The 13,287-nt window shown below is 41.2% G+C and overlaps 1 protein-coding gene across 2 annotated transcripts in view; it reads left to right on the top strand.

Moving 5' to 3' along the window:
- Positions 1–13,287, top strand: part of LAMA3 (laminin subunit alpha 3) — a 319,129-nt gene that overhangs the window by 181,830 nt on the left and 124,012 nt on the right. For both annotated transcript variants that reach the window (XM_078153463.1, XM_020968691.2), the window contains 2 exons: positions 336–496; positions 8,322–8,430. In XM_078153463.1, the coding sequence (XP_078009589.1) occupies positions 336–496; positions 8,322–8,430 (270 nt within the window). The remainder of the gene's footprint in view (positions 1–335; positions 497–8,321; positions 8,431–13,287) is intronic.

Raw genomic sequence — 13,287 nt, 5'->3', positions numbered from 1 at the left:
CCTTTTCATCATCATTATTATTATTGATTCACAGTTTTCCCAGAAGACTTCAAAGCAGGACCTTAAGAAGAATCTGCTCCCTTCATACAATGGCACCCTAAAAAAAAGTTTTATTTTGACTTTCAGTTCCAAATTCTCTCCTTCCTTCCACCTCTCCCCACCCATTACATATATGAAATTGTCCAAAACATATTTCTGCGTTAGCCATATATAATGGCACTTCTTTAATATTTCCAGAGATGCTCTAATAACTTGGCCTAGTCAATAAAAATGGAAAAGTCTCCTGTGTGTGTTACGCTGCAATAATCCTCTGTCTCCATTGAATTCCCCACTAGGTTGAGTTACATCTGACCCTGAGCATTCCTCAAGCTGACCACTACGTGATAGTTCTCGAATATACCAACGAAGGTGATCAACTCTATGTTGCTGACGTGTTTGTCAACAGCCCAAGTCCTTCACCAGCAGGTCGAGTGAACATATATAGCTGTAAATACAGGTAACCAGCTTCTCCACTCATGAGTGGAATGCAGATAGAGGTTTTCTTGTAGGGACTTTTACTTATATTTTGGTAGGGCAGACGTGTTTCACTTTTTTTTTTTAATGAGTCACATCATCTCTCTTCTGTTTCCATGTCATTTCAAAATTTTATTTCGTGTATACACCCAGTTATGGTACAATAATACATTCAAATAGATTAGGAGGTCTGCTGGGTGGCGCAGTGGTTAGGGCACTGGGCCTTGAGTCAGGAACATCCAAGTTCAAGTCCTGCCTCAGCCACTTAGTAGCCAGGTGATTACTACCCCATCTGTAAAATGGGGATAATAATAGCACCAGCACTTAGCACATCTGGCACATACTAAAGCACTATATAAATGTTAGCTGTTATTATTATTGTTAATTTAAAAGCTATGTAGACCAAATTCTGTAGCATTACATGAAGCAAAGAAGTCGCAGAAACAAGGATCGTGACTAGGATATAAGTTCTCTACTGCACTGTCTAAGCTTCTTGAGGGAATGCACTCTGTCTTATCTAAACTGTGTATCTCACACAAGCCTAGCACTAGCGTGCAGTAGGCACTTAATAGACATCCATCATTTTATGTTCTAGAGAATACATTTGCCTCCCCTCTTAAAGAAACCCCCCCCCCAATATATGAATTTGTGTTGTACCCTTCAGAAAAAGGGATTGGTGTTATATCTTCAGGCAAAAAATATTTTGTCATGTAATTTTAAATTAAACACTGAAGATAGACTCCCCCTTTCCAAAAGATGTAACAGTTTAAATCTTCATCTTACCAAAAAAAAATTCTTTTTTTATTAAAATAGTCCATCTCTCTTGTGCAAATATTTAGGGGAGGCAAAAAGCTTTCATTATAGAGGTAGCACTCAGATTATTTTCACATGGGCCAAATTAGATATATAATTGAAAACCACTGGGGTCCTAAGCCACCTTTCTGGCTTTCAACATTGCAAGTGGAAAATTGCATTGAACTTCATAATCTCTTTCATGGCTTCCTACCCTTTATTAACTCTACTATTCATTTTGTCATTTGCTGAACCCAAGAGGCCATGAAGGGCCTAGAGGTAAATGCTGTAAAGGGAAAAGACCACTGGAGATGAGAGTCAAGAGATTTGACATCTCTCCTAAACTTTGGCACTAGTTAGCCATGTGACCTAACCCAAGGCAATTGACCTCTTTGGGTATCAGTTTCCTTAACTATAAAATGTCATGACTGAGTCTCTCAATTCAATGTCCTCATGTTTATATTTCTGTAATGAGAAGGAATAAACATCATTATGGTTGACAGTATCTCGACAGTATCTTTTTGGCACCAGAGGAGCCAAAAAGTTGTGAGATACAATATGATGTAGTGGAAAGTGCGCTGCTTTGGAATCAGGAGAACTGAGTTCAAATCTCAGCCCTGCTATTTATTAGCTGTATGACTGACAAGTCACTACCAAGTCAACTAATCTCTTAGCCCCCATTTTCTTATCTGAAGTCGTACTTCTCTTACCACCTACCTCGCCAGGTTGCTATGACAAAAGCATTTTATTAGCCTTAAAGTGCTACGCAAATTGAGCTATTGATATTATTTATCAAAATGTCAACTGTTGTCATTTCCTGAAAGTAGGTTTTGCAGGAAGTCATGCTAGAAAAACCACCATGACAATGAGCACCTGGTGGGAAAGGAAATAGAACTTGGATAAGGAGAGAGAGAACTGGTGAGAGGAGGGACATATGGAGGAGAGGCAATGTGCTCCAGAGAGAGACCACTTTGCTGGCTTCCCATTGCTGTAGAGGGTCAGTGCTGCCTGCTGACTTTATCTTGATTTCTCATGGTGCTTATAGGTGACTTTAGTCATTCACAATTCCACGACTCCTTCACCAATGGCCTACTCCAGTTCCATTCTATAGACCTCCTACTATAAGTAGAGTGGATAGAGTAGTGGATAGAATTCTGCAGTCAGAATCAAGAAAACCTGGGTTCAAATCTCACTTCTGACACTTCAAAGCTGTGTGACTGAGCAACTCACTTAATCTCTGTACGTCAAGTGTTTCCCTAGGACTTGACTAATAAGTCAAAGATGGGTTGTGAGCTGCATCTGGAGAGGGAATTTCCAAATAAAGAACCTTCCATGATGATGTAATCATAGATTTTCAAATATGGGCAGGGTGCTGTGCTAAGTACTAGGAGCACAGATATATTAGAAAGATGACTAGCTACCCAAAGGTTCTGTCGACAGTCATAATTCCTGCAGGTTCTATCAATCTCTAAGTATGAACCCACCGATTGGCTTTGTGTTTGTCATCCAAAGATTGTCCTAGTTGAGGTTAGAGAAGTTCATTGGCAGAAAGCGGAATTATTTTCAACTGCAATGAAACCATCTAGGCAATATTTTTACTCCTCACTAATTGTTTCTTCATCCCTCTAATAATTGGGGAGATCAGGAATTTTTAACAGCAGGCAACCAATGAAATAATTTTGGCAATCTTTTTTTGTTGTTCAGTTGTTTCAGTCGTGTTTGACTCTCTGTAGTCCATTTTGGGGTTTTCTTGGCAAAGATACTGGAGTGGTTTGCCATTTCCTTTTCCAGCTCATTTTACAGATGAGAAAACTGAGGCAAACAAGGTTAAGTGACTTTTATACAGCTAGTAAGTGTCTGAAGCCAGATTTGAACTCAGGAAAATGAGTTTCCCTGATTCCAAACCCAGTACTGTACCATCTACTGTACCACCTAGCTGCCCCTAGGCAATCCCTTTAAACTCCTCCCTAGTTGATCTTTTAACCCATTAATAACTAGGGAGATCATGTAAGGCCTACTGTAGAAGAAGTAGCCACCCCTTGAACAGTGCTTTCAAGAAAGCTAGGGATTCTGGGAGGAGGAGGTGAGAACATCAGGGACGTGGAGGTGATGTATGGGGAGCAGCTACTCTACCAATATCTCTAGATTGGAGAGGAAATGAGAGGGAGTAATATAAGGGATGGTCTGGAGTTAGAATCTGTATTAGAGTCCAATTGTGAGGAATGCTAAATGCCAAACCAACAAGTCTGTATTTTATCCTAGAGGAAAAATAGTAAATCATTCTGGCTTCTTGAGCAACAGAGGGACACGGTTATACCTGGGCATAAGAAATATTAATTTGACAGCTATGTAGAATAAAAGTATCAAAGAGGCTGAACTAGATTAAAATTTCATTGGGAAATATTTAACAAAATAAATAAAATACCATACAACATAGAAAATGTTAATTTGGTTTTTTCTTTTTTTAATTTTCAAATTTTTCTTTATTTCCCATAACAGTTAAGACTTTTTGTTAACTCAGATAAATTACATTATTTTCTCTGGAGCTGGCCAAAGTAGCAGTGCAGATAGGATCAGATAGTTGAGAGGTTTCCAGAGTAGCATAGCCTAATAGTAGAAAGATGGTCACTGGCATGGGCAGGGGCAAAAGGGAGACCCACAGTAGTCCACTGTTCAGTGTAATATAGAACATTAATTGACCTCTCCATATTACTTACAATTTAGTACCCAGTGAATTTTGTGTAATTTGTTTTTTTTCTAAGTCAATACATGGCCACAAAGATCTTTCTGTACTGTCCTTTCTATTGAGTTTGACACCACTGATACAGAGAGCAGATCTGAAAGGGTTGAGGCTTGAGACTTGGAGGCCAAATAGGAGGCTATTGCAGTAGTTGGAATCATTAAGAATGAGAGAGAGATTGGGGAAGAGGAATGGAGAGACAGGAAAGTGGATAGAGTGTTGAACTTGTCGTCAGGAGAACATGGATTTGAATCTGGGAAAGTCACTTAACCTCAGTATCCTAGTCTTTAAGATGAGGGAATTGGACTCAAAGGCCCCTTCCAGCTCTAAATCTGTCATCCTGTAGATGTGAGAGCTCTGGGGGAGGGGGAATGAATAGGACTTGGCAAAGAATGGATGTGGGAAGAGTGAGGAGTTCATGATGATTTCGACGACACCATCATGCTGAATTGAATAAGTTTAAATTTTAATATAGTTAAATGTAAAGTTTTTCACTTGGTTAAAAAAAATCACCTTGACAAGTAAAAGGTGAGTAAGGCACGGCTAGACAGCAGTTTGTCTGAAAAAGTTAGGGGCATTTTCATCGACAGCAAATGAAAGCTCAGTCCGAATCAGAAGTACAATGAGACAGCCAAGAAGATAGTACAGTTTCAGACTGCTTTAGGAGAGGCAGAGCATTTAGGAGCAGGGAGGTGATAGTCCCACTCCACTTTGCTCCGGTCAGACCGTGCTTGGAGTACGTCTTAAGTTCTCGGTGCCACCTTGTAGCAAGATACCTGATAAACTGGAGACTTTCCCAAGGGGAGCAGCCATGCGGGTGACGTGGCGTGGGTTCATACTCTATGAAGTTTGGAAGACCTGGGCTATCAGAAGGGAGAGTTATTATCTCTGTTCTGCTTGGTCCCAGAGTGCAGAACCAGGAATAATGAGTAGAAGGGGCTGACAGGCTAATTTAGTCTTAATGAAGGGAACAATTTTCTTGTCTGTAGTGCTCTCCAGGAGGGGCCTAGGCTTCCTTGGCAAGGCATAGGATCCCCTCTCTGAGGTCTTCTACCAAAGGCCAGATGACCGTTTTGGAGGTTTGTTATAGAGGGCATTTGTATTCAATTATAGGCTGGACTGAGGTCCCTTCCCACTCAGAGGGCCTGTGATTCCTGGCATCATCAGTAATGACTTCATGACCTTCTACAAGTCACTTAGCCCCAAACCGGGTGAGCTTATCTGAACAATGAGGGTGTGGGACTAAATGATCTCTGTGCTCCCTTTCAGCTTTAACTATGATTCATCCCCAGCCCAATTCTTTACCTACAGCGTCACCCTTAGGAGTAAGTTCTTGGGAAGTCTGGGCACCAATCATTACCATCTCCTCAAAATTATATCATACTTAAGCCTGAAGTTCCATCATTAGGTGGTCATTCCTTTGGATTAAGGATTCGTGTTTTTAAAAGGTGTAAATACTCCTTTAGGCTGATAAGTTACATCACCTTGAGAAAGAGGATGTTATGGCTAGAGAGCTGGCCTCAGAATCAGGAAGATTTGCTTTCAAGTCCTGGCTGACACATACTGGCTGTGTTACAAGTAAGTCATTTAATCTCTCATTGCTCCAGGATACAGTCTAGGATTATTAGTTGTAAAGCAGGTAGTGATCTGCTCGGGAAGGGGTATTTTCCCCACCAGGAGTTCCTTACAATAAATCAGAAGTCCATCCTCCTTCCCCCCACCAAAAAAACCCATCTGTCACTCACTAGACCTTACCATCCCTCCAAACTTTTGTCCCTTTCTCATCCAAATACCTAAAAAATAACTGTCTATACTTGTTGCTTCTGATTTCTCTCCTTTCATTCACTTCTCATCTTCACTGCAATCTGGCTTCCTACCTCATTCAACTGAAACTGCTGTCTCCAGAATCACCAATGCTCTCCTAATTGCCAAACTTTCTGGCCCTTTCTATAGATAGATAGAGCACTGGGCCTGAAGTCCGGAAGACGAGTTCAGACCTAGCCTCAGACACTAGCTCGGTCATCCTGGACACCTCAGTTTCCTTATTGGTAAAGGGAACTGGAGAAGGAAATGGCAAACCATGTCAGTATCTTTGCCAAGAAAACCCCCAAAGGGGTCACAAAGAATTGAACATGACTGGAAATAACTAAACAACAACAACACGACCTTTTCTAGATCCTGATTCTTCTTTTTTTTTTTTGGTGGGGGTGGGGGAAGGGGGTGTTAGGCAATGGGGTTAAGTGACTTGCCCAGGGTCACACAGCTAGTAAGTGTTACGTGTCTGAGCCCAGATTTGAACTCAGGTCTTCCTGGATCCAGGGCCGGCGCTCTATCCACTGTACCACCTAGCTGCCCCAAAAGTCTGTTTATTTGTTTGTTTGTTTGTTTGTTTTTAAGGCAATTGAGGTTAAGTGACTTGCCCAGGGTCACACAGCTAGTAAGTGTCAAGTGTTTGGTCTGAGGCCAGATTTGAACTCAGGTCCTCCTGACTTCAGGGCTGGTGCTCTTTCCACTGTGCTACCTAGTTCCCCAATCCTGACCCTTCTTGACTGAGGCTTCTACAACATTTGACATTGTTAACCACTTCTCCCTTCTCTGGGTTTTTCTCTAAAACTTAGCTCAGCACCATCTGTCTGAATAGTCTGCTTTGCTGGATCATAATGTACAAACCTCCCCGTATCCTAGGCCCTCTTCTCATTTTTCTCTCCATGCTTCCATTTGGTGGCCTCATCAGCTTCCATGGATTCAATTGGCATTCTGATGCAAATGACTCTCAGGTCTGTAGGATCTAGGCCCTCTCCCTCTCTTGAGCTCCAGTCCTGGTTCTCCAACTATCATGTTGCCTGGATGTCCCATAGTTCTCTCAACTCAGTATGTCCAAAACAGAACTGATTCTCTTCCCTTGTCCCCTCCCTGCCCTTCCTTTGAATTTCCTTATTTCTGTGGAGGACACCACCACCCTTCCAATCATCCAGGTTTGCGGTCTTGCTGTCCTCCTTACCTCCTCACTCTCATTCAGAGCCCATCTCCTGTCAATTGCTAAATCTTGTCATTTCTAACTCCTTAGCATCTCTCACATCCATCCCCTTCACTCTGCTCAGATAGGCAGCACCCTGATTCAGGACCTCATTACCCCTACTTGGATTATTTAGTTGATCTCATGACCTCAATCCCCTCCCTGTTCCCATCCATCCTTAACACAGCTGCCAAAGTGATTTTCCTAAAGGGCAGTCCATGTCACCCCCCCCAATTCAACAAAATGTGGTGGGTCCCTATTGCTTGCAGCGTCTGTTTACAACCTGGCCCTGTCCTACCTTTCCAGCCTTTTTGCTGCTCGTCGCTCATGGCAGTCTGTCTCTTCTCTATGTCTTTCCACTGGCTGGCTGGCTGTGGTGTGTGGTACACTGTCCTTCCTCATCTACCTGGTTTGGAATTACTATTTCCTTAAGACTTCATTCAAGCATCAACTTTTTGCAAGGAGGCATTTCCACATCTCCACAGCTACTAGTGCCTTCCTTTCCAAGGATACATTGTATGTGTTCTCTATACACTTATATGTATACGTGTTGTCTCCTCCATTAAGATGTAAGTTCCATGAGGGCAGGAGCTCCTTTGCTATGTATCCTTAGTGCATAGGATATGGTACGTGCTTATTGAATTCTTGTTAATTGATTGATCTAAGATGTGAAAGGGTTGGGATATGAATTGGTTGTTGAAGTATCTATACCTGTGAAGTGACCCATTTCTTTGGAAACGCTGGAGTAGTGCCATATTTGGAGGGAGTTTGGTATGGCTGAAAGAAAGCTGCATTTGAAATTAGAGGACCTGGGTTTGAATTCTGGTTCTACCACCAACTACCTGTGTGACCTTGTGCAAGTCACTCCCTGGGCCTCAGTTTCTGCATCTTTAAAATGAGAGGGTTAGACTAGATGGCTGTTAAGATCTCTTTCCTCTCTTAATCTGATTCTATGACTGTGATGAAAGAATTCTCTCAAGACAGATGGAGATAGGAAATAAGAAGATGGACCTAGAAGGTAGAATTTGGGCTGATTTTTGGAATATTAGTACTAGTTGAAAAGCTCACTCTCCTACTACTTTTCTCATGTGTTCAACACTCGAGAATCTGTATCATTATTGAATTTTTAAACCAGGAAAAAAGGCACCACGTTTGTTGAAAATGTGAGAGATTGATTAGAAAAAAAACCTGCCTCAATGAGAGGAGAAAAATAAGCAGAATTCTAGGAGACGAGGGTTTGAATTCTGCTCCCTCTTTCAGCTTCCTCTGCCGGAGTTTTGTGGTGGACGACCTGAACCGTGTTGCTGTGTATGAACTCTTAGCAGATGCAAGGATCCAGCTGAAGGCACACTTGGCTCATTTCCTTCTGGTATGTGATTTACCTATTATTGCCTTGTTTCATAAAGAGCATATTAAGCAGTAAACAAAAGTGAGGGAGAACTAAATTAGAGGCAGCGAGGTGGCGAAGAGTGCTAGACTTGGAACCAGGCAGGCCTGAGTTCAAATTTGGGCTTAGATGCTTACCAGCTGCATACCTCTGGGCAAGTTGCTTAGCCTCTGTCTGCCTCAGTTTTCCCAATTGTAAAATGGGGATAATAATAGCATCTATCTTCCAGGGTGGTTGTGAGGGTAAATTAAGTTACTATTTGTAAAAACACTTTGCAAGCCTTAAAATGCCATATAAGTGCTAGTTGTTATTATTATTGGTTCAATGAAATGTGCCTCATACAAAGATAATAATGATGATAATAATTGTTAATTTACATATCACTTTATGGTTTGCAAAGCATTTTACAAATACTATCTCATTTTATCCTCACTACTGTTGCAATTGGAATTTTAAAAAAGGGCAAACTGAGGCAGCTCTCCAAACAAGATAACATTTATTAGCAGAGGCTTGCTACTTGTCAATAAATGGGTCAATGGCTTGTCTCCATTAATGCCAGAAAACCCGAGCAGAAGGACAGTTCACCTTATATACATTTGGGGGAGTACAAAACGAAGAGCAGAATGGGGTAGATGACATCATGAGATTGCTTGGTTACAGAGCTGAGGTGCAGGGAACAACATGATTAATTGGAAGTTTGGTAACAGAGGCTAGCAATGACCCCCCATTCTTCCCTCATGAGACTAAAAAGTGCTCTTTGTTTGAATCCAGATGTGAACTAGTGGCCCAGACTCTTGGACAGAAAAGCAGACGTCCTTGAAAGATAGCTTGGTGGAATAAAGACATCAGGCCCAGCCTTCTTTCTGTTCATACACATTTCCCAAGGTCAACAAAATTCCTTGAAGCAAGAATAGATGTATTTTTAAACTTAACTCATTTCAGGCCACCTGAACTCTGAACTAAGTTCAGAGACAAAAAACAAAAAGAAACATGGCTTAAGCAGTTACAGGACAAAATCAATTACTTTTGATACTATGAGCAATAATCAGGATCAATCTTAGTCTTCTCACTACAACTCTGTTAGGTAGGTGCTATTTTTATCCCAACTTTATGGATGAGGAAACTGAGGCACAGAGATGTTAAGTGATTTGTCCAATGTTATCGTAGGTAAAGCTAATGAGTGTCTATGGCTGTATTTGAACTCAGTAACTCCTGGCTCCAAGTCCAGAACTTTCCATTTGACCTTGGGCAAGACACTCAACCCCTCAGGGCCTCATGCAAATTTCTCTAAGAAGCTGTGTTATAGATTGGTGTTGGTGGAGGGAGTTTCCATACTAGGAATGCCCCACACTGATGAAATCACAGATCTAGAACAACAGCAATAGCTAGAATAGTATACAATCGACACTAAACAGTCATATTTGGCAGAATAAATGTAGTCTTTATTTTCAGGATCATATTAAGAGGGGACAATTTTTTGAATGTTGAAAAGAAAGAAAAGAAAAGGTGGTGGAATGGGGGTAGGGGGAGTATAAGGAGAGTGGTCAAGAACACTGGGAATATCTCAGGGAGTAGGAGCTTTGTCAAAGAACCAGAAATTCTCTCTGATTTATCATTTAAAACCATCCCCAACAAGAATTCTGCCCATCATTGGATTGCCTGGTCGTTATGTCCCAGAATGTTTGAGAATATTACAAAGCAAACAAACAAAAATCTACCTCAAAGAAGCATTCTCTTTTACTACTCTCTAATGGTCCAAGAACTCTGAGCTAGTGAGAATTACTGTAACTCTTCTACTGAGTTTTGGTAAATTTATTTTAAGAAATCTTTTGCTTACTTTGTAATGAGAGAAATTATTACTTTGTTATTAATAACTAATTATTAAATTAGGATCCATGTCACTACCAGCTCACTCGGCTACAGAGCCTACCTAGGACCTAGGGTTTCCCAATCACCTGAAGAATCAAGACCAGCTTGATCTTCTATCTGGAATGCGCATTGATGAGGCGGGAGACAAGATGGCAGCAGCTCCATTTATTCTTAGCAAAGCACTCGCTTATATAGTAAAATAACAAGAACTCTGTCTCATGTTAAAATGACATACAACTCATGCTGTGCTCAAGGACAGTGCATGCACAGTCCGTGCACTTACCTACCACCAATCACAAATACACTGTTAATGACTCATAAGTAACTAGGGAAATTAAAGAGACATAGGATGGAGCACCGAACCAGGCAACCTTGCTCGCGGACCAGCACCCGAGAGGGGCCTCAGCCCTTCAGTGAGATCTCATGAACCGTCTGTGGCCCTGTACATCCTTACAGATCCCTAACAGATCCAGGCTTTTCCCCTTTTATTTCCTCATTTAAGGCCCAGCCCTATAAAAAGTCAGTCTCTGAAAGACATGACTGATTGATGAGATTGCCCTAACTCTCAGGGAACATGCTCCTGGATCCTGATGAGACCCCACCTAACCTTACTTCTGTTTGGAGTGTAAACACAATCCAGTCTGGGCAAGTTCTTGCCCCAAGGAGAACAGCCCCTGTCCTTGTAACCCAACACTGACTCACCACGTAACCTTAGACAATCACTAAATTTTTCTGGGGTTTAGGCTCTTTACTAGCAAAGTGGGCTAGATTATTTCTAAGACTCCTCCTAGCTCTAATTTTCTTCTGTTTTCCCATATTTAATCATTCATCAAGTTTGCATATTGTCTTCTCAACATGTTTCTGGTATTTATACCTGCCTTTCAATTCCTACTGCCATCAGTCTCCTCCAGGCTCTCAATCACCTCCATGCCTAGATAACAGACTCTTACCTCATTGACTTTAATGTTTCACCTTCTAATCTACCCTGTATATCCTGTTGTTAAACTAATCTTCCTAAAACACCATTCTGATCTTGTTTTGCTTCAAAACCTATAATAACAATTCCTTATTGGCTCTCAAGACAGATAGGTGGCGCAGAGAATAGAGCACCAGGCCTGGAGGCAGGATGATCTGAGTTCAAATATGACCTCAGACACTTACTAGCTGTGTGACCCTGGGCAAGTCACTTAACCCTGTTTGCGTCAGTTACCTCATCAGTAAAATAATCTAGAAGAGGAAATGACAAACCGCTCCAGAATCTTTGTGAAGAAAACCCCAAATGGGGTGGCAGAGAGTCTGACACGACTGAAATGACTGAACAACAATTGGCTATCAAATTAACCTGAAACTTCTCTATACTTGGCAGATCAATAGCTTTACCCATTGTGCTATGAACTCCTTGAGAGCACAAACTCTCTTTTACCCTTCTTTGTATCCCCAGCATTCAGCACAGTGCCAAGTACACAATAGGTACATAATAAATGTCTATTGACTGACCTACCCTATGTTGTCTGTCATTTTTCAGCCATGTCTGTCTCTTTGTGACCACATTTGGGGTTTTCTTGGCAAAGATCCTAGAGCGGTTTGCCATTTCCTTCTCTAGCTTATTTTCCAGATGAGGAAACTGAGGCAAACAGGGTCAAATGATTGCCCAGGGTCACACAGCTAATATCTGAGGCCAAATCTGCACTCAGGTTTTCCTGAGTCCCGGCCCAGCACTCTATACTCTGTGCCACTTAGCTGCCTGAACTACCTTACAACACCTATCCAAATTGGTTTTCTACCACTTCCCAACATACACGCTTCATTCCAGTCTCAGATCAGTCTCTTCACTTTACTAGAAGTGTGTTTTTGGACATGTCTTATCTCTCCGCTCATGGAATATTCTTTTTCCTCCTTCCACCCCACTGTCAAGGCCTCGCTTTAATCGCACCTGCCTCAGAAAACTCAGGACTCTAGTTCTGCATGATATATTCTTCTCAGACCTACAGCACTTATAGACTTAATAGACTTCACCACACAGTTGAACACCTAATTAAACATAATGAATCATGTTATTCTCTGTTTCACATAGTTTTCTTATTCTTCCCCTTCCCCCCAAATAGCTTGTTGAAGAGAATAATTAATTTATATTTCTGTGTCTCCCAGAGCACCCAGCATGGTGTGGTAGAATAATAAAATCATCAATTTGTAGCTAGAAGAAACCTTAGAGGTAGCCTTGTCCAAACTTTTTGTTTTATAGGAAAACTCAAAAAAATTAAGTGACTGAAATTTCAGGGGTAGTTGAATTAGGACTCAAAAGAAGGTCCTCAGCTCCCATTCCAATTCTTTTCCCACCGTCCCATGGTGGTGTGCACCCCGACCAAATTCAATTACTGTTTGCTCATTGATCCAATTGATGAGGCTTTCTTTCATAAGAAAATATTTATGAAGTTATGAAAAACTTATTCTATATCTAACACATTTATCACATTTTAAAGCATTGATTTTTTTAAACAGGTAGATTTTTTTTCCCCAAAAAAACCTTTTTAGTTCCTCTTTTGGTCCCAAGAAAGGCTACTTTTTCACTGTCCTCCAAGAGGAGGTCGTTGTATTTCTAGGATAATTACCATGTTTAAGAAGACCATTGAGGCAAAGTTCTTGTTCCCAGTGACGATGGAATGGATTTTTCTCATTGGAGTAGATTCTATTTGAAATTTATTTTCAAAAATCCACCTCTCCATGTTTCAGTGCTTTGGAGTTTAAGTTACAAACAAATTATCTACAGATTTCTTTTTTCACTTCATGGGAGCACTATTGGAGCCATTATGTTTATCCTATTTGTGCCAATATATTCTTTTTAGCCAACTGCCAAAGGTAAGGTTTTATTTTGTCATTCTTTCCCATCACTGGCTTTTGCTTGGACTGATATCTATTACTGACTTGCTGAGGTAGCTTGGGGGTGCAGTAGGCAGAGTGCTGGACTTGGAG

The sequence above is a fragment of the Phascolarctos cinereus genome, unplaced genomic scaffold, assembly GCF_003287225.1.
Source record: "Phascolarctos cinereus isolate Bilbo 61053 unplaced genomic scaffold, phaCin_HiC Scaffold_4;HRSCAF=312, whole genome shotgun sequence".
Taxonomy (NCBI): domain Eukaryota; kingdom Metazoa; phylum Chordata; class Mammalia; order Diprotodontia; family Phascolarctidae; genus Phascolarctos; species Phascolarctos cinereus.
The sequence above is the reverse complement of the archived record's forward strand: the minus strand, read 5'-3'. Positions and strand labels throughout refer to the sequence as shown.